At 44.0% G+C, this 26,911-nt stretch overlaps 2 protein-coding genes across 3 annotated transcripts in view; one reads left to right on the forward strand and one right to left on the reverse strand.

The window, feature by feature from the left end:
• The window catches only part of onecut2 (one cut homeobox 2), a 193,709-nt gene that overhangs the window by 81,466 nt on the left and 85,332 nt on the right, over positions 1 to 26,911 (forward strand). The window lies entirely within an intron of this gene.
• fech (ferrochelatase) overlaps positions 1 to 26,911 on the reverse strand; it is a 77,685-nt gene that overhangs the window by 5,970 nt on the left and 44,804 nt on the right. For both annotated transcript variants that reach the window (XM_068030960.1, XM_068030969.1), the window contains exons 6-10: positions 16,803 to 16,909; positions 11,357 to 11,455; positions 8,168 to 8,275; positions 4,242 to 4,406; positions 1,612 to 1,671 (exon numbers count right to left, since the gene is read on the reverse strand). In XM_068030960.1, coding sequence (XP_067887061.1) covers positions 1,612 to 1,671; positions 4,242 to 4,406; positions 8,168 to 8,275; positions 11,357 to 11,455; positions 16,803 to 16,909 — 539 coding nt within the window. The remainder of the gene's footprint in view (positions 1 to 1,611; positions 1,672 to 4,241; positions 4,407 to 8,167; positions 8,276 to 11,356; positions 11,456 to 16,802; positions 16,910 to 26,911) is intronic.

A 26,911-nucleotide genomic window follows, 5' to 3' on the forward strand; every position in this document is an offset into this window, starting at 1 on the left:
ATCCCAAAGCACTTTTGAAATGAAGTCACTGTTGTATTGTAGAGATGCTAAAAACTGCAAGCATATAAAAAACATTGCACAGTGAGATGACCGAGCTCAGCTGTGGCACTCTATGAGCAAGTCACCTTCTAACACTCACTATGCAGCCTTATAAATGACAGATGGCAACTTAGCTGATGCACTGGAGAGCTGATGCTATCTGTGAAACAAACTCCCAGTATGGCTCGAGGAGAGGCCATGAAATAAGAATAGTGCAAAATGTCAGCATGTCTAATTACTTTAGAAGCTTTTCTATATATGAAAGACCAACAATTTCTATTAGATCTCTGATTCCTTAATTTCAATTCTTTCGCTTGTCCCCATCTTACCCGCCGCCACGCAACCCCCCCCCCCCACCTCACACACTGAAGCTTGAGACATGAGTAACATACAACACATCATTTATCCATTTCAAAGCTCCTGTAATATATTAGTCATGGTACAGTACATTGTTGGAGTCGTCCCTTGGATTCTGTACCCTATATCCTGGTTTTTACTTCTGTATTTCAGTGGAGAATGAGCATGATATGCTACATAGCTTTTGTACACAGTGCAACAAAACATCCAATAAGCTTGGCAACTGCACTACTCTAGATCAGCTATTATATATACACATATATACATTTAAAAAATTTTTTATATATATATATATATATATACACATACATATATATATATATACACATACATATATATATATATACACATATATATATATACACACACATACATACACACACACACAACACAAAGTTGTTTGTGCTTATTTTACATTTTATTCAAAAGATTGCAGATAATTGCCTTCATTAACAAAATATAGATGTACTTATATGAGGGAGACGGAATTAAACTGATTACTTCTGGATTTTTTTTTTTTAAAAGCCAATTTATCAACCGTCCATTTGGTTTTTATTTAATAATGAACATAATATGGTGTGAGAATGGACACAAAAAATGCATCAAAATCAAGATAGGATTTTCGAGAGCCTCTCAGTGAGGTGTAAAGACAGACAGTCGAGTAATATTGACTTAGGACTAACTACTATCCTTATGTTAACCAACTTTCAAGAAAACAGCACTGCAAAAAAAAAACTAGTTTCAGATAATAGTGATATGCATAAAATAATGGTGCTTGTCTATGGGTGCATTATGGCTAACACCCAAAGATTTATTATTAGTACACTGCTGGTATTAGTTACTTGGTAACTCAGACAATTATCAAATTCTGTACTGCACTGGACTTGCCAAAATAATTAGCTGGATCAAGACACTGTAAAAAGTCCTGGAGCTCCCTCCCTAACATAACTGGGTGTACCTACACCACAAAGATGCAGTGATTCAAGAAGGCAGCTCACCATCACCTTCTCAAGGGCAACTACTAATGGGCAATAAATGCTGGCCTTGCCAGCAATGCCCACATCCCATGAATGAATAAAAAGACTCATCAACTCCTATATTTTCCATGTAAAACAGGTCACAGACCTGTAATCTGCAAACTAAACTTTATCAAAAATAATCTCAACAGGGGAAATAATTATCTTTAGAAAGTTATACAGAATAAAAATATATTACCTTGATAAAAAGCTGATTTCCATTCAGTGACTCTGCTCGTCTAATATTTTCTACGCCACACTGAAATGGGTACCATGGAAAGCAAAACAGTTTTAAAAGTTACTTGGAAATACATCTCACTAACACATTCATTTCCAATTTTACACACACCTCAGACTGATTTTTACCGGTAAAATGCAGCTGAGAGAGGCCCGCCTCGACCCGCAACGTCGAGAAGGGCCCACCGCATATTACTGGTGGCGGGGGGACCTTCGTGCGGCTCCCTCGCTGCCAGGCGGCTGGCCCTTCATCGCCATATTAAAATGAATCCTAATGACATTTAAATTAACTTACCTGCAGGTGGTGGCCATCCCACGCCGATTTTATGGCCTCCGTTCAGCCTCGCGCGCCGTCGGAATTCCATACGGAGTTCCGGCTGAGAACCTGGTTGTGGGCGGGGGGGGGGGGGAAGGAATAAAATTTTCAGGGCGGGAGGGGTGGAGGAGCGGAGAAAACACTTTTGATTGGATGTGAGGATGGTGGGAAGAGGTTGAAGGGCAAAAGATTGAAGGTTGGGTGGGGGGAGGTTCGGGTGTTTGGAAAAGCCAATTCGGGCAATGAAATGACTGTTGGGGTGTTGGGGAGGGGCCTCCAGCATAATTTTTTTAATTTAATAAAGTCTAACACTGATACCTCTTTAAATATTAAAATTTTGCTGAAGGGCTTAGGGCCCTTTAAAAATGGCACCAGACCCTGTTGCCGGGTTAAGGCTGTCCCATCTTGGTCATCGGGGGCGGCTGCTCTGCCCCCTCTATTTAAATGAGTCCCTGCACGTAATATCACGGGGGCCCGGGGACAGCGCATCCGCGTGGGATGCACGCCATTTTTAAGAGTGCGCCGCTGTGAACTGCGGCACACTCATAAAATTCAGCCCCTCATTTTTCTTTTTCACCACTGGGGTCAAATCCAGCTCAGACTAATGAAATGGAAATATTTTCTTTATGCTGGCTTTCAGATTTTCACATGAAATGCATTTGTGCAGACTCAATCCAAAAGTGCACAGCATAAAAGTGTCCCTAATATAGCATTCATTGTCAATCTCACTCACAGGCTTTAATGATAGCGGATGTGGGAAATGGAAAAAATTTACACGAGTGTAGTAAGGCATGTCTTTGAGGATGGGGTGAGGACACATTGACGGGGCACAATAAAAGGTTTAACACTGCAGCTGCAGTGCATTAAGTGACATGAGATTGTCTGATGACACTGACGAGATATTTTTTAAAAATACTGAATTCCCCATATTCATTATCTCAATGAGAACAAGAGTCATCCATCAAAATCTTAAAAATAATTCATTTGAACAAGCACAAATGATGCTCCTGATCTCATTTGGTCTGTCAAAACTACACTGAGTAAAGACCAAGCACTTTTCCAAAAGGAAAAAAAAAGAGGGAGGAAAGACAAACGCAAGCCAAGCTAGTTTTTGGGCCACTCTCGTTCTACTCCAAGTGAGTGGGTACAAAGCAACAATGGCAGAGTATGGTCACATTTCATCTGTGTGCTGTATCAGGAAGAGTTCACTGTATAGGAATACAGCTAATTTGCCAAGCAGTTGGGGGGATTGTGGGGTGGTAGAAGATAAGAGAAAGGAAAGTAATATTTAAAAAAGTGGAACAAAATATTGTCTGCAGTTTTACCTAAATGAAAGGAATTCTTGTAACAAGTCACTTTTACTCTATAGCAAACACACAGCAGCTTTGGTATACTAAACTTGGAGGACAGGTAAGTTCATTATAATGTGTTACTTTCACTGAATTACTGTACTTATCCCCTGACTGGGATCCATTCATTGTTCAGATATAGCATCAAGCATACATCAGTAAGTTTCGTATTCAATGTGCATTCAGAACTAACAAATGCACAAGTTCATCGAAGGAAGGGGATAGGAAATAATTAAGCACTAAGAAAATATTACAAGGTGGATAGAGGACATGATTTAGGTTGGGTGCAGCCAACTGTTATAAAAAGGTTCATTGTCGAGAGGATGCAGTGTACTTTTAGGATGAAAACAAATTCATTAGACAGCTGAAAAAGAGGCAAAGAAAACTAAAGTCATCCTCCTAACACACCTCAATGACGCACAGAGCATAACTTGTAACAAGCCCATGCACCAGGGACAAAGAATACACTCGAGTAAGAGTGTATTGTAATGAAAGTAAGCCACCTTGACTGAGATTTACACACGGATTTGTGGAACCATGGTTTTCACAGTTCCCCATCTACAGCAGTACAGGGCTTGCCCAGTACGTCATTACCCCCGCCCACTTCCACCCCAATCAAAGAATAAGTGCCTCATCTCCTCAACCAATTATATGGGGAAATTCTAGTCATAACGATCATCTATCACAACAGCCTGGCAACTTATATAAAAGCAAAATACTGCGGATGCTGGAAATCTGAAACAAAAACAAGAAATGCTGGATTCACTCAGCAGGTCTGGCAGCATCTGTGGAAAGAGAAGCAGAGTTAACGTTTCGGGTCAGTGACCCTTCTTCGGAAGGTTAACTCTGCTTCTCTTTCCACAGATGCTGCCAGACCTGCTGAGTGAATCCAGCATTTCTTGTTTTTGTTTGAGCCTGGCAACTTACCTCATTGGCTAAGATTTGTGCATATTCTATATCAAGTTCATGCAGTGTTTCAATATGATCACTGGTGAAAGCTATAGGGACCAGTAGTAAATTTTTGTTGCCTCTTTCACATAATCCTTTGATGGTGTCATCCGTTGAAGGTCCAAGCCAGGGTAGGGGACCAACCTGCATTAAAGAAAGACATCACAGACAGGGTTAATAGAAGTACCTTCTCATCATCACAGTTGCAGCACAATATAATCAGTCCAGGTTATTTACACGTTCTGTTGCTGTATTTATGACACTAAGCTCGATGATGTCATCAGATGCTCAAGCAAATAACTGAACCAAATGAGCTTCAACAGTTGCAGTGAATGACAAATACCAGTAGGTGTCTCTTGATGACAGCATTTCTGGTCACGTCACCTTAAAATGAACGGAGTGTCTCCTGACAACGCAGAACATGGGCAGAGATCGCCGATGTCATCAGTGCATCCGAATATTTGCCAGCTTGCCAGTATGAATCCACGCATGCGCACGGCGACATCACTACGTAATGACGTCAGACGTAATAATGCATCAAGTGCTGCCTCACACCCCACCTCCATCCTCCCCAACAGTACCCCGCTCCCTCCCGCGATCACTGCCTCAATCGCTGCTTTTCTTTCCCGCTCCCCTCCTGCGATTGCTGCTTTTCTTCCCCGTGACTGCCGCATCAATCGCCGCTTCTCTTCTGCGCTCCTTCCCACGTTCTCTGCTTTCCTTTGCCGCTCCAGACTTCTTACCGCTCCATCCCGCCAGCTCGCCCCTCCCACACCATTCGCTAACCCCCAACCCTGATTCTCCGGACGGCAAAGTGGGGCAGGAGGGAATAGCAAGCAGATTGGTGCGGGAGAGAACGGCGGGATGGAGCCGCGAGCAGTCGGGAGTGGCGAAGGGAAGTGGCAATCGCGGGAGTGAGTGGGAAACTGAATGTGGCGATTGAGATGGTGAATGCAGGAGAGAACGGGGAAAGGAAGCAGCAATTGAGGCGGCGATCTCGGGAGGGAGTGGAGTACGGTTGGCGGATTGTGCAGAGGCAGCGATCGCCGCAGTTGAGGGGTTGGGTTCAATTTGTTTTTTGTGCCAAATTGAGCGGCGCCATCTTTATTACTGGCAGCTGTCACAAACAGTGACATTTCAGTGGGTGAGGCTGCATTTGCGCATGTGCCAGTACTGCGCCACCTAGTGGTTGTGTTAGCAAACCCAGCCTAAAATGAAACAGCGTCTTACACTATATTCTAACAATTTTCCTTCACAGGTTTAACAGCTACTCTATAGAACCACTACTTTATAACATCTATATTATAACCTAATTCAACACAACTTGGTCAACTATAATTTATTGAAAATTATTTCCAACTGGGAAAAGAGAAATACAAAAATAATTTGAGTTGGACAGGTCCCAAAAGTACACAGCAAGGAGAAACTAACATATGAGGCCTTATTTTATCTATATAGAATCCAAGGCTCCCAATAGGTACAAATCCCAAACTGGTACCTGCAGTATAAATATACCCTAATATTTTCCAAACTGGATTATACAGTTATGAGTGATATGATAGGCATTCAGTAGGACTCCACCAAGACCTATTGATGTAATGGTCTCTACTATTTTAACGACTGAGCTGGTTCCCTCAAATGGCATTTGACATTGTTGGCTCACTCAAAAGGTTTTAACCTTCCAGTCTTACCCAACCTGGATTTACATAAGACAGCAATGTACGGATGGGAAATAAACTGACCACAGTAAACTGGCTGAACTGTTCATGGGTAAGCATTCAAACAGTGGGAAATATTCAAAGAAGTATCTTCTTTTGTCTCCTTGTCTCGAGAGACAATGGGTAAGTGCCTAGAGGTGGTCAATGGTTTGTGAAGCAGCGCCTGGAGTGGCTATAACGGCCAATTCTAGAGTGACAGACTCTTTCACAGCTGCTGCAGATAAAATTGGTTGTCGGGACTGTTACACAGTTGGCTCTCTCTTTGCGCTTCTGTCTTTTTTCCTGCGAACTGCTAAGTCTCTTCAACTCGCTACTCTTTAGCCCCGCCTTAATGGCTGTCCGCCAGCTCTGGCAATCACTGGTAACTGACTCCCACGACTTGTGGTCAATGTCACAGGACGTCATGTCGCGTTTGCAGACGTCTTTGAAGCAGAGACATGGACGGCCGGTGGGTCTGACACCAGTGACGAACTTGCTGTACAATGTGCAATGCTGTACAATGGGGATCCTGCCATCTTTCATGCGGCTCACATGGTCAAGCCATCTCAAGCGCCGCTGTCTCAGTAGGGTATATATGCTGGGGATATTGGCCGCCTCGAGGACTTCTGCGTTGGAGATACGGTCCTGCTACCTGATGCCAAGGATTCTCCAGAGGCAGCGAAGATGGAATGAATCGAGACGTCGCTCTACGGCAGCGAGGCCAGGACAAGGTAGGTCAGCCAAGAGCAAGGTACTGAGGACACAGACTTGATATGCTCGGACTTTTGTGTTCCGTGTCAGTGCGCCATTTTCCCACACTCTCTTGGCCTGTCTGGACATAGCAGCGGATGCCTTTCCCATGCGCTTGTTGATTTCTGCATCGAGAGACAGGTTACTGGTGATAGTTGAGCCTAGGTAGGTGAACTCTTGAACCACTTCCAGAGTGTGGTCGCCGATATTGATGGATGGAGCATTTCTAACATCCTGTCCCGTGATGTTCGTTTTCTTGAGGCTGATGGTTAGGCCAAGTTCGTTGCAGGCAGCCACAATCCTGTCGATGAGTCTCTGCAGATACTCTTCTGTGTGGGATGTTAATGCAGCATCGTCAGCAAAGAGGAGTTCCCTGATGAGGACCTTCCGTACTTTGGTCTTCGCTCTTAGTCGGGCAAGGTTGAACAACCTGCCATCTGATCTTGCGTGGAGGAAAATTCCTTCTTCTAAAGACTTGAACGCATGAGAGCAGCAGGGAGAAGATCCCAAATAGTGCAGGTGCGAGAACACAGCCCTGTTTCATACCACTCAGGATAGGAAAGGAGTCTGATGAGGCACCGCTATGCTGAATTGTGCCTTTCATATTGTCATGGAATGAGGTGATGATACTTAGTAGCTTTGGTGGACATCCAATCTTTGCTAGTAGTCTGAAGAGACCACGTCTGCTGACGAGATCAAAGGCTTTGGTGAGATCTATGAAAGCAACGTAGAGGGGCATCTGTTGTTCGCAGCATTTCTCCTGTAGCTGGCGAATGGAGAACAGCATGTCAATGGTGGATTCTCTCTGCTCGAAAGTCACACTGTGCCTCAAGGTAGACACACTCAGCCAGCTTCTGGAGTCTGTTTAAAACGACTCGAGCAAAGACTTTCCCCACTGTGCCGAGCAGGGAGATTCCACGGTAGTTGTTGCAGTCTCCGTGGTCACCCTTGTCCTTATAGAGAGAGAGTGATGATATTGGCATCGCGCATGTCCTGTGGTACTGCTCCCTCATCCCAGTACAGGCAAAGCAGTTCATGGTGTGCTGAGAGTTTAGCAGGCTTTGCACTCTTGATTATTTCAGGGGTAATGCCATCCTTTCCAGGGGCTTTTCCACTGGCTAGAGCATCAATGGCATCACCGAGTTCCGATTTTGTTGGCTGTTCGTCCAGCTCATCCATGACTGGCAGAGAGGGCAGTCTCAGTGACAACATTTTCCCTGGAGTACAGTTCTAGGTAGTGCTCCACCCAGCGGTCCATTTGCTTGCGTTGGTTAGTGATTCTGGTACAATACAAAACCAGTACATCAAGGGATATGGAACAAGGTGGGTAAATGGAATCAAGGTACAGATCAGCCACAATCTATTTGAATAAAGAACAGGCTCAAAGGGCTGAACATCCAACTCCAGTTATGTAGCCTCCTGTAAAAAAGATAAACAATTGCACACACTAGAAGTTACCTTAGACTGCCACACCAGCCTGTACGAGTTACTGAAATTTAATGTTTCCATGACTCGTTGGACAGTTGCTCCCACTTCTTGAGGATAAGGGTCTCCACGATTTACTACCTGAAATACAGATAGTACTAATTTTTTTTTTTTAAAAAGGCTTAGGTTTGTAGGTAGGATAATGGACTCTATAGTTTTTATTTTAAAAAATGAGGGATGGGCAATAAATGCTGGCTTTGTCAGCAATGTCCACATTCCACTGAATGAATTAAAAATAATCCCTAATTAACACCATACATAGTAAAATAATGAAACTATGCCAGTCAGTTTATTGCAAAGGATCTCACAAAGTTTCCATCCACCATATTTCAGTTACTCACAGTATCGGCAGTTTATTTCCACACCTTTCAAAATATGGAGTGCAAGATCCTATTCACAGCACCTCTTTTTGCCTCCCACAGCAGGCATATTTATCTTGTATATATGGCACAGAAAAAATCTTTACAAGACACTTCATACATGACAACCAATACATGCTTAATGTTTAAATGCATCACGCAGAAAAGGTCCGTGGGATTGGCCCATAAATCTCAAAGTGCCAAAGGACAAATTACAGAAGTATTTTCTCTACTGCTAATTAAGGAGAGCCAGCATGGATTTGTAAATGGCAGATCATGCTTGACTAATCTAATTGAATTTTTTGATGAAATAACAGAGAAGGTTGAAGAAGGAAATGTGGTGGATGTTGTTTACATGGATTTTAAGAAAGGATTTGATAAGGTACCACAATGAGGCTGCTGGAATAGGAGGGTCAGTGTCAAATTGGATTTTAAAAATTGGCTTAAGGCCAAAAAACATTGAGTTGTAGTAAATGGTCGCTTTTCAGGCTGGAGGATGATGGTATAAATGACTTGGATCTTGAAATACAGAGTAGAATCTCAAAATATGCCGATGACCGCAAACTTGGAGGTGTGGCAAAGTGAGGATATGAAACACCTGCAACAGGACATAGACAGACTAGCAGAATGGACAGAGAGGTGGCAGATGGAATTTAATACTGACAAGGTGTCCTGCATCTTGGCAGAAGGAATAGGGAGGCGCAATATATCCTTAATGGCAGTTTTTAAAGAGTGTGCAGGAACAGAGGGATCTGGGGGTGCACGTGCATCCATCTTTGAAGGTGGCAGGATATATTAAGAGAGTGGTTAGCAAAACATATGAGATCTTGAGCTTTATAGATAGAGGCATTGAGTATAAAAGCAGGGAAGTTATGCTGAACCTTGATAAAAGCTCTGGTTAGGCCACAACGAGAGTATTGTGTCTAGTTCTGGTCACCACATTTTATGAAGGATGTGAGGATTCTTGAGAAGGTGCAGAGGAGATTTACCAGAATGGTTCCAGGAATGGGGGATTTTAGATATCAGGTTAGGTTGGAAAAGCTGGGGTTGTTCTCCTTACAATGAAAGTGATTGAGGGGAGATTTAATAGAGGTCTACAAGATTATGACAGGCTTAGATAAGTTAGGCAAGGAAAAAGTGCTCCCATTAATTGACGGCACAAGGACTAGGGGACACAGATTGAAGGTTTTGGGCAAGAGACGCAGGGGAATATGAAGAACTATTTTTATGCAACAGGTGTTAATAACTTGGAACTCTCTGCTTTCTCCACCCTTATGGGTAGCGACAATCAATGAATTCAAAAGGAAATTGGATGGCCACTTGAAGGAAATAAATTTTCAGGAACTAAGGGGATCAGGCAGGAGAATTGTTCTGACGGGATAGCTCTGTGGAGATTTGGCATGGACTTGATGGGCTGAATGGCTTCTTTCTGTCCCATAAATGTAAATGACTATAAATGCAAGTTCTTCTTTCCATTGCACAAGAGTTTTGCCACATCTATACTCTTGATCTTGACTTGTTCTCTCTTCCCCAGGCTTAGTGCTTGGGGTTCTCCTATCAATGCTAACCAGTTTTGGAGAAGGACCTCTACACAAAACATTAGCCTCTAATTTCTTCAGGTGCTGACATTTTCTGATTTTTAAATCAAGATTCATCATGTTTTTGTCAGTGAAATTGACTTGCAGATTTATCAAACCTATCAAAAATAATTCATTGCTTCCTGCATCATAAATTAACGATCAGGTAAATTGTTAACTGTCTCAAAATAGTTTCATTTCTGCACTTGAAAAATAAGCACCTGAACAAATCTAGATTTCAGTGTCCTTTCTGCCAATTTACATGGAATTTGAAGAGCCTTTTGAAAACACAGGTTGCGCCTTTAACCTCTCAGTTGTTCTCCTAACTTTAAAAATATTCAAAAAAGGTATGTTCAAAAGATACTCTACATCTCATCTACATTGTGGAGACCAAATGCAGATTGGGTGACCGCTTTGCAGAACACCTCCGTTAAATCAGCAAGCATGACACCGAGCTTCCAGCTACTTGTCAAATTAATTCACCACCTTGCTCTCATGCCCACATTTCTGTCCTCGGCCTGCTGCAATGTTCCAGTGAAGCTCAATGCAAGCTTGAGGAACAGCACCTCATCTCCTGATTAGGCACTATACAGCCTTCTGGACTCAACATTGAGTTTAACAATTTCAGATCATTACTCCCATTTTGATTTTTTTTTTAACCATGTGCTGGTCTTAAACTTGTTTTTCATGTTTTTGCTTTTGGACAGAGCTGTTCATTATTCTGCCATTAACACTCTCGCTGGACAAATGCTTCGCCTTTAACTACAATCTTTACCACGCCCTTTACCTTTTACTCCATGACATCTTTGTAATTTAATCTCTCCTACCTTTTTGTTCTTCCTTCCCCCTCCCCTCTAACAACAGCATAAAACCCATCACATTTCTACCTACCTCCTGTTCTGAAGAATCATATTCGACTCGAAATGCCAACTCTGTTTCTCTCTCCACAGATGCTGCCTGACCTCTGAGTATTACTAACACTTTCTGTTTTTATTACCATTAAAAGATGCAAACTGCTAATTAGCATAACCAAGATCGAAGAATAGAATAGTATGCATTTATTTGGGCAGACCAGCTGAAATATTGAACTGAGGTATGGACTCCAAAGTGGACTTGAGGCAAATAATAATTGGAAGCAAGAGGTGCAAAAAAACTTAGAATCCATGAGTGTGCTTCTAGCCATTTTTTAAATCTTTTAAAATACAAGATTGCTTGAAGTCACTTACAGACATCGGTAGTGAATGAGCAGAGAATAAAATGACTACATCATCTCTTTTCTCAGGTGGAAATCGATCAAGCTCCTGCTGTATATGATCTGCAAAACACTGCAAGACAAAAACTGTTAATTTAATTTGTGTTCAAGTATTCCAGATTAAAAATTACTGATATGGGAATAAACACCAACAATGGTGAATATACACCAATAAAGAAAAATTCAGACTTTTATTACAAAAAAATTCTTGATTCTGAGACCATATTTGATCTTCAAAGATAAATCACCCTAAAAAGTAATTAGATGCATACATTAGACAACATGTCAGTGATAGACCATAACATTAGCAGCTCTATGACACAGTCCAAATTAAGGTACATCATTTCAAAAGCACAACTACAATGGTAAGCTTCTGATAGAATGACCAGTGGACAAGGGAGCGGTAGACTTTATGACAGATCATCACCTCATGCTTCCAGTTTCCTCACATAAATCAAACTGCTGATGGGCAGCACTAGAAAGAGGCACTTCACAAGGATGGAAGACAAGTTTTGCTTTAAATACAAAGAATAAAAGTAAAATCTACATTAAAAATCTTAAATTTATTTCCTATTGCTTAGCTCGCTAATAAGTCATAGAGTCGTACAGCACAGAAACAGGCCTTCGGCCCACCGTAGCCATGCCGACCATAATGCCTATCTATACTAATCCCACCTGCCTGCATTAGTTCCATATCCCTCTATGCCTTGCTCATTCAAGTACCTGTCCAGATGCCTCTTAAATGTTGCAATTGTTCCTGCCTCCACCACCTCCACTGGCAGCTCACTGCAGATACGCACTATTCTTTGTGTGAAAAAATGACCTTTTAAACCTCCTTCCTCTCACCTTAAATCTATGCCCTCTAGTTTTAGTCACCCCTACTTTGGGAAACAGACTCTGGCTATCTACCCTATCTATGCCTCTCAATTTTATATACCTCTATCATATCCCCTCTCAGCCTGCTTCGCTCCAGGGAAAACAGACCCAGCCTATCCAATCTCTCTTTATAACTCAGGCCCTCCAAACCAGGCAACATCCTTGTGAATCTTTTCTGCACCCTCTCTAGCTTAATCACATCTTTCCTGTAGTGCGGCGACCAGAACTGCACACAGTACTCCAAATGCGGTCTAACCAATGTTATGTACAACTGTAACATGATGTCCCAACTCTTGTACTCAATGCCTCGGTCGATGAAGGCAAGCATGCCATACGCCTTCTTCACCATCCTGTCTACCTGTGTTGCCACTTCCAGGGAACTATGTACTTGCATGACAAAGTCTCTCTGCTCAAGAACACTCCCCAGAACCCTGCCATTCACTGCATATGTCCTGCCCTGGTTTAACTTCCCAAAATGCGTCACTTTGTATTTGTCTGCATTAAATTCCATTTGCCAATCCCTTGCCCACTTTCCCAGTTGATCTATATCCTGTTGTAACCTTAGACAACCTTCTTCACTGTCCACTATACAACCAATTTTGGTGTCATCTGCAAACTTACTAATCATGCCCCCTGCATTCACATCCAAGTCATTAATATATATGACAAACAGAGGGCCCAGCACCGATCCCTGCAGCACACCACTGGTCACCGGCCTCCAATCTGAAAAACAACCCTCCACTACCACCCTCTGCCTCGCATCACCAAGCCAATTTTGTATCCAATTTGCTAGCTCACCCTGGATCCCACGTGTTTGAATCTTCTGGACCAGCCTACCATGCGGGACCATGTCAAAAGCCTTGGTAAAGTCCATGTAGACAATGTCCATCGCTCTGCCCTCGTCAATCCTCTTGGTCACCTCCTCAAAAAACTCAATCAAATTTGTGAGACATGACTTCCCATGCACAAAACCATGCTGACTATCCCTAATCAGACCTTGCTTTTCCAAATGCATATAAATCCTGTCTCTCAGAATCCCTAATAACTTTCCCACCACTGATGTAAGGCTCACTGGCCTGTAGTTCCCTGGCTTATCCCTGCTGTCCTTGTTAAATAAAGGCACAACATTAGCTATCCTCCAGTCTTCAGGTACCTCACCCGTGGCTAAGGATGATACAAAAATCTCTGCCAGGGCCCCAGCAATCTCTTCCCTTGCTTCCCATAGCATCCTAGGATACAGCTGGTCAGGCCCTGGGGATTTATCCACCTTAATGCGCTTCAAAACCTCCAACACCTCCTCCTTTGTAATGTTGATATGCTCCAGGATATTACCGTTCCCTCCCTTGAGCTCACTAGCTTCCATGACCTTCTCCACGGTAAATACAGACGAGAAGATGGTACACACTGCTGCCACTGTGGTGTAGGGAGTGAATGTTTGTAGATGGGGTGCCCAAACATCGCTCAAGAAGCTCGACACCATCCAGGACAAAGCAGCCCGCTTGATTGGCAACCCATAGACAAACATTCACTCCCTCCACCACCGACAAACAGTGGCAGCAGTGTGTTCCATCTACAAGATGCACTGCAGCAACGCACCAAGGCTCCTTAGACAGCACCTTCCAAACCCGCGACCTCTACCAACTAGAAGGACAAGGGCAGCAAATGTATGGGAACACCACAACCTGCAAGTTCCCCTCCAAGTCACACACCATCCTGACTTGGAACTATATCACCGTTCCTTCACGGTCACTGGGTCAAAATCCTAGAACTCCCTTCCTAACAGCACTGTGGGTGTACCTACCTTACATGGACTGCAGCGGTTCAAGAAGGCAGCTCACCACCACCTTCTCAAGGGTAATTAGGGATGGGCAATAAATGCTGGCCTGGCCAGTGATGCCCACATCCCAGCGATGCCCACATCCCATGAATGAATTTAAAAATGTTTTAAGACCACGCCCATTTCCCATGGCTCCACACATAGATTACCACACTGATCCTTCAGGAGACCTACTCTCTCCCTAGCTATCCTTTTACTCTTAATATACTTATAGAATCTTTTAGGATTCTCCTTTATCTTATCTGCCAGGGAAATCTCATGGTCCCTTTTCACCCTCCTAATTTCCTTCTTAAGTGTAGTCCTACATCCCCTATACTCCTTGAGGGACTCACTTGATCCCAGCTGCCTATACCTGACATATGCCTCCTTCTTTGTCTTGATCAAACCCTCAATATCCCTCATCAACCAAGGTTCCCTATACTTGCCAGCCTTGCCCTTCCATCTAACAGGAACATGCCGGCCCTGAACTCTTCCTATCTCACGTTTAAAAGCCTCCCACTTGCCAGACGTCCTTTTACCTGTAAACAGCCTCTCCCATTCAATTTTTTAGTTCCTGTCTGATGCCATCGACATTAGCCTTCCCCTAATTTAGGACTTCAACCTGAGGACCAGTCTTATCCTTTTCCATAACTATCTTGAAGCTAATAGAGTTATGGTCACTGGTCCCAAAGTGCTCCCCCACTGACACATCAACCACCTGCCCAGCCTCATTTCCCAAGAGGAGGTCAAGTGTAGCCCCTTCTCTAGTAGGGCCATCCACATACTGCTTCAGAAAACTATCCTGAACACACTTCACAAATTCTTCCCCATCTGATCCCTTAGCACTAAGGCAGTCCCAGTCAATATTAGGGAAGTTAAAATCATCTACTATTACAACCCTATAATTCCTACACCCATCTGTGATTTCCCTACATATATGCTCCTCCAATTCCCTCTGACAATTGGGGGGAGCCTATAGTACAATCCCATCAAAGTGATCACCCCTTTTTTATTTTTAAGTTCTACCCACATGGCCTCGCTGGACATTCCCCCTGGGATATCCTAAGTACTGCCGTGATGTCCTCCCTAATCAATAGTGCAACTCCCCCTCCTCTCTTACCTCCATCTCTGTCACGCTGGAAGCATCTGTACCCCGGAACATTGAGCTGCCAGTCCTGTCCATCCCTCAACAACATTTCTGTAATAGCTATAATATCACAATCCCATGTACCGATCCATGCTCTGAGTTCATCTACCTTTCCTGTAAGGCTTCTTGCATTGAAGTAAATGCAGTTTAGCCTACCAGACCTTCCACGCTCCCTGTCCTGCCTCTGCCCGGCCTGTCTACTGGACTTGCTTGCTTTAACCTCTACATTTGCCTCAGCTATCTCATCGGAGAGACTGCTACTTTGGGTCCCACCCCCCTGCCAGACTAGTTTAAACCCTCCAGAGTAGGACTAGCAAATCTCCCAAGGATATTGGTCCCCTTCCAGTTCAGGTGCAACCCGTCCCTCTTGTACAGGTCGCCTCTGCACCAGAAGAGATCCCAATGATCCAAGTAGCTGAAGCCCTCCCGCCTACACCAGCTCTTCAGCCATGCAGTAATTTGCCTAATCCTCCTATTCCTACCCTCACTAGCACGTGGCACAGGGAGTAATCCTGAGAATACAACCCCAGAGGTCCTGCTTTTTAACCTTCTGCCTAACTCCCTATGTTCACTTTGCAGGACCTCATCTCTCTTCCTGCCTATGTCATTTGTACCAATATGGCTCACGATCTCTGGCTGCTCACCCTCTCCTTTCAGAATGTCCTGCAGCCGCTCCGAGACATCCTTGACCCGAGCACCAGGGAGGCAACATACCATCCTGGAGTCTCGTCTGCAGCCACAGAAACGCCTATCTGCACCCTTTACGATAGAATCCCCTATCACTATAGCTCTTCCACCCCTTATCCTCCCCTGCTGTGCAGCAGAGCCCTCCGTGGTTCCACGGACTTGGCTGTTGCTGCTTTCCCCGGGGAAGTCATTTCCCCCCCCACCCCCCAACAGTATTGAAAACAGTATATCTGTTTGAGAGGGGGATGGCCACAGGAGACTCCTGTACGATCTGCCTGCGCCTACTATTCCGTCTGGTGGTCACCCATCCCCTTTTCTGCCTGTGCAGCCATTACCTGCTGTGTGACCACTTCACTAAACGTGCTATCCACGACGTCCTCAGCATCGCGGATGCTCCACAGTTAATCCACCCGCAGCTCCAGCTCCGTAATACGGGTAGCCAGTAGCTGCAGATGGATACACTTCCTGCACACATGGTCGTCAGGGACACTGGAAGCATCCCTAATTTTCCACATAGCGCAGGAGGAGCATATCACGGGGCTGATCTCTCCTGCCATGACTTACCCTTAGATTAATTAGTTACTCCCTTAATTAAAAAATACTCATTACACTAGGGGCCTTTGTTCTACCCACTACGATCTAAAGTCCTTCATAAGCTACATTGAATTTAAAAAAAACACTTTAGTAGTACTCAACTTATCACCAGAGGATTTTTTTAAATAAAGAAAAAGGGGAAAGTTTTTTTTTGCAGATATTTAAATGCCCTAACAGCAGTTACTCACCCAACCAACAATAACCAGCTGCTGAGATTAGCTCACATCTGGGAACTGTATACAATACAGAATACTTTACAAAAGGAAGGGATCTTACAACTAGTTAATCCTCAAACATTACCTGAATTAATAATGGATGTGTTGGCCACCTGTCAATAGTACTCCATTTCATCTTTGGTGCTGTTCTCTTTCCATTATAATATCGATAAATTGCGTTTAAACTACTGCCTAGAAAAGAAAGGCAATAATCAAAGAAACCTCTATTTTGGGTTGCTTTCAATCTGGTCAATCAATTCTAAAACTCTCACCACCATCTTCCACTGAAATAGTAAATGATATGTTGCCCTAAGATGGAAGACGTGTGCTTCATTTTAAGTTGAGATGAAGTGTACAGGGCCCTTGACAAAACCACACGAACAGTGAAGAGTAAAAAAAAGACAATGAGATAAAAGATGAAGTTATGATTAGAGGACACTAACCGTTGGTTTTAAAACCCTGGAGAGAGAGACACAACAGCGAAGGAAAGTAAGGAGTTCCACAGTTCTCTGATCTCCAAAACAAATGAGTTGGAAACTATGCTTTGAGTCTTGATATTAATACAGTGAGGATACAAGAAAGTGGAAGTATTTAGAATAGATATTGATAGCTGAAGGATGAGACAATAGTTTAGAAGAAAAAAAGGCCATAGTACTAATCAATGAGAGCGAGAAAGAGAGACACTCTGGTCAAGCTGCCTGGTTTAAATTTCAAACAAAGCTTGGCAGTTAACTGTCAGTCACCATAAATTGCTACATTCTCCTTGGCAACACCTCTACCAAACACAGTCCCCTTGCCAACCAATCAGCACTCTCTTCTCATACATTATAAAGTTGTTGCTTTTCCTGTGAATTATCCTGATGAGTGCAAGACAAAAAGCTTTGACAACATATCTCTACTTTCAGTAATACAGATATAGATAGGTTAAGCAAGTAGGCAAAAATTTGGCAGATGGCGTATTATGTCGGAAAGTGTGAACTTGTCCACTTTGGCAGGAATAGAAAGGCAGTATATTATTTGAATGGAGAGACTGCAAAACCCTACACCACAGAGGGATTAGGGTGTCCTGGTACATGGATCACAAAAAGTTAGTATGCAGGTACAAGTGATTAGGAAGGCAAATGTAAAGTTGACATTTATTGCAAGGGGAAAGAGTATAAAAGTAGGGAAGTGTTGTTAAAGCTGTACAGGGTCTTCGTTAGATTGCATCTGGAGTACCGTGTCACACAAACAAGAAATGCTTGAAATACTCAGCAGGTCTGGCAGCATCTGTGGAGAGAGAAGCAAAGTTAACGTTTCAGGTCAGTGACCCTTCTTCAGAACTGGCAGATATTAGAAATGTAAAAGGTTTTAAGCAAGTAAAGCAGGGGTGGGGCAAGAGATAACAAAAGAGAAGGGGTTGACAGGACAAGGTCACAGAGAATAACTGACCAGAAGGTCATGGAGCAAAGGCAAACTATATGTTAATGGTGTGCTGAAAGACAAAGCATTAGTACAGAGAGGGCGTGAATGGATAGAAAACTGAGCAAACTGGCCCCAAGCACAAACATGAAAAAAACAGTGGGTAGGCACAGTAGAAACAAACTAAAATAAAATATAAACACAAAAAACCCCCAGAAAAAATAACTAAAACTAATAAAGGGGGGCGGGGGGCCATCATGCTCTGAAATTGTTGAACTCAATGTTCAGTCCGGCATGCTGTAGCGTGCCTAATTGGTAAATGAGGTGCTGTTCCAGTTTTGTGCTCAAGGCCAGGTAGCCCAGTTTTCTATCCATTCACACCCTCTCTGTACTAATGCTGTACTAATTGCCCCACCCCCACTTTACTTGCTCAAAACCTTTTACATTTCTAATACCTGCCAGTTCTGAAGAAGGGTCACTGACCTGAAATGTTAACTCTGTTTCTCTCTCCACAGATGCTGCCAGACCGGCTGAGTATTTCCAGCATTTGCAGTACTTTGCTTTTATTCTGGAGTACTGTGTACAGTTTTGGTTTCCTTACTTAAGAAAGGATATAATTGCACTAGTAGTTGAGAGAAAATTCACTTGCCTAATCCCTGGGATGAAGGGGTTATCTTATGAGGAAAGATTGAGCAGGTTTGACCTATACCCATTGGAGTTTAGAACAATAAGAGGTGATCTTATTGAAACATATAAGATCCTGAGGGGTCTTGACAGGTTAGATGCTGAGAAGATGTTTCCCCTTGTGAGGGCATCCATAACTAGGGGATACAGTTTTAAAATTAGGGGTCTCCCACTTAAGACTGAGATGAGGAGTAATTTTTTTCTCTCAGCAGGTCGTTGGTCTGTGGAGTTCCCTTCCCCAGAGAGCAGTGGAGGCAGGATCATTGAACATTTTCAAGGTGGAGTTAGATTTTTTGATCGACAAGGGAGTCGAGGGTTATGGGAGGCAGACAGGAAAGTGGAGATGAGGCCACAATCAGATCAGCCATGATCTAATTGAATGGTGGAGCAGGCACGAGGAGCCGAGTGGCCTATTCCTGCTCCTATTGCGTGTTCTGTGAGAATAAAAACTATGATTTGGACCAAATAGGGTAACTAAGGGGTTAATAAGTAAGGAACTTAAAGTAATTCGCATCAGCTGGGAAAAAGTATTAGAAAAACTTAAAAGACTAAAAGCAGACAAATCCCCAGGGCTTGATGGCCTACGTCCTGGGTTCGAAAAGAGGTAGCTGCGGAGATAGAAGAAGCACTGGTTGTGATTTTCCAGAATTACCTAGATTCCGGAACGGTTCCAGTGGATTGCAAGTTAGCAAATCTAACACCGCCATTCAAGAAAGGAGGGAGAGAAAACTGGGAGGTACAGGCCAGTTAGCCTGATATCAGTCGTCGGGAAAATGCTAGTAAGGGGATCTTAAACTTAGAAAATCACAGTACGATCAGACAGAGTCAATATGGTTTTATGAAAAGGAAATGAACAAATTTATTCAAGTTTTTTGAGGATGTATCTAGTAGGATAGATAAAGGGGAGCCAGTAGATGTAGTATACTTGGATTTCCAAAAGGCATTTGATAAGGTGCCACACAAAAGGTTAATATGCAAGATTAGGGCACATGGATTTGGAGCAGTATATTAGGATGGATAAAGGATTGGTTATGGGCAGGAAGCAAAAAGTATGGATAAACAGGGCATTTTCAAGTTGGCAGGCAGCAACTAGTTTAGTGCCGCAAAAAAAAAATAAAACAAAACAAAAAAAAGGATCAGTGCTGAGCTCTCAGCTATTTACAATCTATATTAATGACTGAGACAGAGACTGACAGTAATGTATCTAAGCTTGTGATGATGATACAAAACTAGGTGGGAAGTTAAGTTTGTGCCAAAATTGGGACAGCTATCCCAAAGACTATTCAAACAACAGCCTGACATAGTCATGCTCACGGAAACATAACATACAGCCAATGTACCAGACTCTTTCATCACCAGCCTTGGGATGTCCTGTCCCACTGGCAGGACAGACCCACCAGAGGTGGCGGCACAATTGTATACAGCTGGGAAGGTGCTGTCCTGGGAGTCCGCAACATTGACTCTGGACTCCTGAAGTCGCATGGCATCAAGTCAAACATGGTCAAGGAAATCTTCTTATTACCACCTACCGCCCTCCCTCAGCTGATGAATCAATCTTCCTCCATGTTGAGCACCACTTGGAATAGGCACTGAGGGTAGCAAGAGCATAGAATGTACTCTGGGTGGGGACTTCAATTTCCATCACCAAGAGTGGCTTGATAGCATCACTATTGATCGAGCTGGTCAAGTCCTGAAGGACGTGTGTGTCAGACTGGGCCTGCAGCAGGTGGTGAGAGAACCAACAAAAGGGAAACGCCTACTTGATCTCACCAATCTCCTGGTAGCAGATGCTTCTGTCCACGACAGCATTAGCAGGAGTGACCACCTCAGCTTTTGTGGCGATGAAGTCCCATCTTCACACTGAGTATACTGTCCGTCATGTTGTGTGGCACTACCACTGTGCTAAATGGAATAGATTCAGAACAGATCTAGCAGCTCATAACTGGGCATCCATGAGGTACTGTGGGCCATCAGTAGCAGCAGAATTGTATTCAACCACAATCTGTAACCTCATGGCCTGGTATGTCCCTCACTCTACCATTACCATCAAGCCAGGGGATCAACCCTGGTTCAATAAGGAGTGCAGGAGCAGCAAGTGACATATCTAAAAATGAAGTGCCTACCTAGTGAAGCTACAATACAGGACTACATGCATGCTAAATACCAGAAGCAGCATGTGATAGACGAAGCAAACTAACGGATGAGATCAAAGCTCTGCCGTCCTGCCACATCCAGTCGTGAATGGTGGTGCACACAACCAACCAACTGTAGGAGGAGGTTCCACTAACATTCCCACCCTCAATGATGGGTGAGCCCGGCACAATAGTGTAAAATACAAGGCTGAAGCGTTTACAACCATCTTCTGCCAGAATGCCGAGTGGTTGATCCATTTCGGCCTCCTTCTGAGGTCCCAACCATCACAGGTGCCGGCCTTCAGCCAATTTGATTTACTCTACATGAGATCAAACAACAGCTGAAGTTGCTTGATTTAGCGAAGGCAATTGGCTCTGACAACACCCCGACTGTAGTACTGAAGACGTGCTCCAGAACTAGCTACACCTCTAGCCAAGCTGTTGCAGTACACTACAAAACTGGCATCAACTCAATAATACAGAAAATTGCCTAGGTCTCTCCTGTTCACAAAAAGGGCAAATCCAATACGGCCAACTACCGGCTCGTCAGTCTACTCTCAATCATCAGCAAAGTGATGGAAGGTGTTCTTGACATTGCTGTCAAGCGGCACTTATCCAGCAATAACCAGCTCACCAGTGCTCAGATTGGGATCCGCGAGTGCCTCTTGGCTCTCGACCTTGTTACAGCCTTGATCTAAACATGGACAAAAGAACTGAACTCAAGAGGTGAGGTGTGAGTGACTGCCCTTGACATCAAGGCAGCATTTGACCAAGTGTGGCATCAAGAAGCCCTCAGGAATAAGGGGAAAAACTCTCCACTGGTTGCAGTCATCCCTAGCACAAAGGTGCTCGTGCCTGATGGAGGTCAATCATCTCGGCTCCAGGACACTGCTGCAGGAGTTGTTCAGGGTAGTGTCCTAGGCCCAACCATCTTCAGCTGCTTCATCAATTACCTTCCCTCCATCATAAGGAGGAATGTTCGTTGATAATTACAGTGTTCAGTACCATTTGGAACTCCTCAGATACTGAAGCAGTGCCCACATGCAGTAAGACCTGGATAACATTCAGGCTTGGGCTGATAAGTGGCAAGTAACATTTGCACCAAACAGGTGCCAGGCAATGACAATCTCCAATAAGAGAGAATCTAACCATCACCCCTTCAGCTTCAACAGCATTACCATTGCTGAATAACCCACTGTCAACACCCTAGGGATTACCGCTGACCAGAAGCTTAACTGGACCAGCCATATACATAATGTGGCTACAAGAGCAGGTCAGAGGTTGGGAATTCTGCAGCGAGTAACTCACTGCCTGACTCCTCAATGCCTGTCCAACATCTACATGGCATGAGTCAGGAGTCTGATGGAATACTCTCCACTTGCCTGGATGAGTGAGGCTTCAGCAACACTCAAGCAGCTCGACACCATTCTAGTCAAAGCAGCCCGCTTAAACGGCACCCCATCCACCATACACGTCCTCCAACACTGACGTACAATGGCAGGAGTGTGCACCAGCTACAAGATGCACTGCAGCAACTCATCCAGCCTCCTTCGACAGCACCTTCCAAACCCATGACCTCTATCAGATGGAAAGACAAGGGCAGCAGACACATGGGATCACCACCACCTGCAAGTTCCCCTCCAAGTCACACACCACCCTGACTTGGAACTATATTATCGTTCCTTCACTGTCGATAAGTCAAAAACCTTGAACTCCCTTCCTAACAGCACTGTGAACTGCAGTGGTTCAAGAAGGCAGCTCACCACCATATTCTCAAGGGAAATTAGGGTTGGGCAACAAATTCTGGCTTTGCCAGCCAAGCTCACATGCCATGAATGAATTAAAAATTGTGAGGAGGAAACAAGTGGCTGCAAAGTGAGGGGGCAACAAGATGGCAGATGGCGTATAATGTGGGGAGTTTGAGGTTATTCACTTTGTTCAGGATAGAAAAACAGAATATTTTTAAAAGGCGCGATATTTCTAACAGCTGATCTTCAGAGAGACGTGGGTGTACTTGTACAAGAAAAACAGAAAGTTCGGATCCAGGTTCAGCAAGCAATTAGTAAGGCAAATGGCATGTTGCCCTTTATTGCAAGGGGATTGGAATACAAGAATAAGGAAGTCTTGCTACAATTGCATGGAACTCTGGTGAGACCATACCTGGAATACTGCGTGCAGTTTTGGTCTCCACATCTGAAGAAAGATATACTTGCAATTGAAGGTGGTTCAGCAAAGGTTCACTAGATTGGTCCCTGGGTTGAGAGGGTTTTCCTTTGATGAGAGGCTGAGTAAATTGGGCCTCTACTGTCTGGAGTTTAGAAGAATGAGAGGTGATCTCATTGAAACGTATAGAAATTCTGAAGGGGCTGGATAGGGTAGGCATCGAGAGGTTGCTGACCTTGGCTGGGGAATCTAGAAGATGGGGGCACAGTCTCAGTCAGGATAAGGGGTCGATCACTTCGGACTGAGATGAGGAGAAATTTCTTCATTCAGAGGGTTGTGATTCTTTGGAATTCCCTACTCAAGGATTATGGATGCTCAATCGTGAAGTATATTCGAGGCTGAGATAGACAAATGTTTGGTCTCTCAAGGAATCACGAGATATGGGGAGTGGGTGGGAAAGGATTTGAGGCAGAAGATTGGCCATGATCATATTAAATGGCAGAGCAGGCTTGAGGGGCCGTTTGGTTTACTCTTGCTCTTATATGTTTTTATACTTTGGTGGGGGTTGGGGTGGGGCGAAAGGAGATGGAAGTTTCAGTGCGGATCAATGCATTTGGAAAGGACACTCCTTTCACCTGATCATAAACTTCTGAATAACGCTGAACTGACCATAAAACAAAGCAGAAAAATTCTGCAACTGGAAGACCTGGTCTCCTTCCTCTCAGATTCATCATTTGAATTATTACTGATGCTGACCTTGTGAATAGACTTGTGTAAGCCAGGAGTTAGATACCTGCAAAAAGCAGACTGCAACTCAAAAGGACAAAGTTAAGTTACGAGTTAGGGGGCATAGTCTGAAAATTAGGACCAGACCGTTCAGGAGAGATGTTAGGAAGCACGTCTACACCCAAAGGGTGGTGGAGGTTTGGAACTCGCTTCCACAAACAGCAGTTCAAGCTAGAACAGTTGTTAATTTTAAATCTGAGATAGATAGATTTTTGTTAAGCAAAGATATTAAGGGATATGGGCCAAAGGCAGGTATATGGAGTTAGGCCGCGGATCAGCGATGATCTCATTGAATGGTGGGACAGGCTCGAGGGGCTGAATGGCCTACTCCTGTTCCTATCTTCCGATGTAACTTTTTTTTTTTTTAAATTTGTCTAACCCCTCCTTTCCTGTAGACTCATTTCTAAGTTACAGTTGCACAAGTGCCACACAGCTTGCAGCATCTCATCCAGGTGGTTATTACTCATGCTTGAAATTTTACAGCGAGTTTCAACAGGCAACTTGACGATGACAGCAGCACAGGTGAACCCAATTTAACCCTCACCCAACGTCCACGCACACCTCTAGTGTGGGCCACTGGATTGTGATAAGGACCGAGAACCCTGGTTGATTTTTCCCTCCTTACCCAAGGGACACTGAAGCCAATGTAATACGCTTGCCACGACCTCTCAGTCAGATCAAGCAAGGGGTTGAGTCATAGAGTTCTACAGCACAGAAACAGGCCCTTCGGCCCATCGGGTCCATGCTGGCCATCAAGCACCTATCTATTCTAATCCCATTTTCCAGCACTTGACCTGTAGCCTCATATGCTATGGTGTTTCAAGCACTCATCTAAATACTTCTTAACTGTTGTGAGGGTTCCTGCCTCTACAACCCCTTCAGGCAGTGTATTCCAGATTTCAACCTAGGTGCAAGTATTTTTCCTCAAATCCCCCCTAAACCTCCTGCCCCTTACCTTAAATCTATGCCTCCTGGTTATTGACACTTCCACAAAGGGAAAAAGTTTCTTCCTATCTACCCTATCTATGCCCCTCATAATTTTGTATACCTCAATCAGCTCCCCCCTCAGCCTTCTCTGCTCTAAGAGAAACAACCTCGCCTATCCAATCTCTCTTCATAGCTGAAATGCTCCAGCCCAGGGAACATCCTGGTGAATCTCCTCTGCATCCTCTCCAGTGAAATCACATCCTTCCAATAGTGTGCCGACCAGAACGGTGCACAGTACTCCAGCTGTGGCCTAACTAGTGTTTTATGCAGCTCCATCATAACCTCCCTGCTTTTATATTCTAAGCCTTGGCTACAATGGTAATTATCCCAATATGCCTTCCTGACCACCTTGTCTACCTTCACTGCTGCCTTCAGTGATCTATGGACAAGTACACCAAGGTCCCTCTGACCCTCTGTACTTCCTAGGGTCCTACCATCCATTGTATATTCCCTTGCCTTGTTAGTTCTCCCAAAATGCATCACCTCACACTTCTCAGGATTAAATTCCATTTAGCACAGCTCTGCCCATTTTACCAGCCCACCTAAATCGTCCTGTAATCTAAGGTTTTCCTCCTCACTATTTACGACACCATCAACTTTCGTGTCATCTGCGAACTTACTGCCATTCCTCCTATAGTCACATCTAAATCATTAATGTACACTGTAAACAGCAAAGGTCTTAGCACCGATCCCTTCAGTACACCACTGGTCACAGGCTTTCAATCGCAAAAACACCCTCGACCATCACCCTCTGCCACGAAGCCAATTTTGGGTCCAATTTGCCAAATTGCCCATAGGCTGTTAGCTTCTTAACCAATCTCCCATGCGGGACCTTATCAAAAGCCTTACTGAAGTCCATGTAGACTACATCAACTGCTTTACCCTCATGTACACAACTAGTCACCTCCTCGAAAAATTCAATCAAGTTTGTTAGGCATGATGTCCTCCGACAAAGCTTTGCTGACTAACCTTGATTAATCCCTGCCTCTCCAAGTGGAGACTAATCCTGTCCCTCAGAATTTTTTCCAATAGTTTCCCTACCACTGATGTTAGACTCACTGCCCTGTAATTAGCTGGTTTATCCCTACTACCCTTCTTGAATAATGGTACCACATTCACTGTCCTCCAGTCCTCTGGCACCTCTCCTGGGGCCAGAGAGGATTTGAAAATTTGTGTCAGAGTCACAGCTATCTCCTCCCTTGCCTCACATAGCAGCCTGGAATACATCTCATCTGGGCCAGGGGATTTATCCACTCTTAAGAAAGCTAAAACAGCTAATACCTCCTCCCTTTTAATGCTAATATGTTCAAGTATATCACAATCTCCCTCCCTGATCTCTACACCTACATTGTTCTTCTCCATAGTGAACACAGATGAAAAGTAATCATTTAAAACCTTACCCATGTCCTCCTGCTCCACATACAGATTGCCACTTTGGTCCCTAATGGGCCCTACTCTTTCCCTGGTTATCCTCTTTCCCTTATTATACTTACAAAACGCCTTGGGAATTTCCTTTATCTTGCCCGCCAGATTTTGTCATGCCCCCTCTAATCTATTTAAGTACCCCACTGCACTTTCTATACTCAAGGGCCTCCACTGTTTTCAGCCCTCTGAATCTGCCATAAGCCTCCTTTTTTTTTTTCCTTATCCAATCCTCTATATCCCTTGACATCCAGGGTGCCCTGTACTTATTGGTCCTACCCTTCACCTTTACGGGAACATGTTGGCCCTGAACTCTCACTGTTTCCTATTTGAATGACTCACACTGGTCTGATGTAGACTTTCCTACAAGTAGCTGCTCCCAGTCCACTTTGGCCAGATCCTGTTTTATCATATTGAAATCAGCCTTCCCCTAGTTCAGTACTTTTATTTCCGGTCCCTCCATGTCCTTTTCCATAACTACCTTAAGTCTTAGAGTTATGGTCACTATCCCTGAAATGCTCCCCCACTGACACTTCTACCACTTGAACGGCTTCATTTCCTAAGATTAGGTCCAGTACCGCCCCTTCTCTTGTAGGACTTTCTATGTGCTGGCTCAAAT

Source organism: Heterodontus francisci, chromosome 1 (assembly GCF_036365525.1).
Source record: "Heterodontus francisci isolate sHetFra1 chromosome 1, sHetFra1.hap1, whole genome shotgun sequence".
Taxonomy (NCBI): domain Eukaryota; kingdom Metazoa; phylum Chordata; class Chondrichthyes; order Heterodontiformes; family Heterodontidae; genus Heterodontus; species Heterodontus francisci.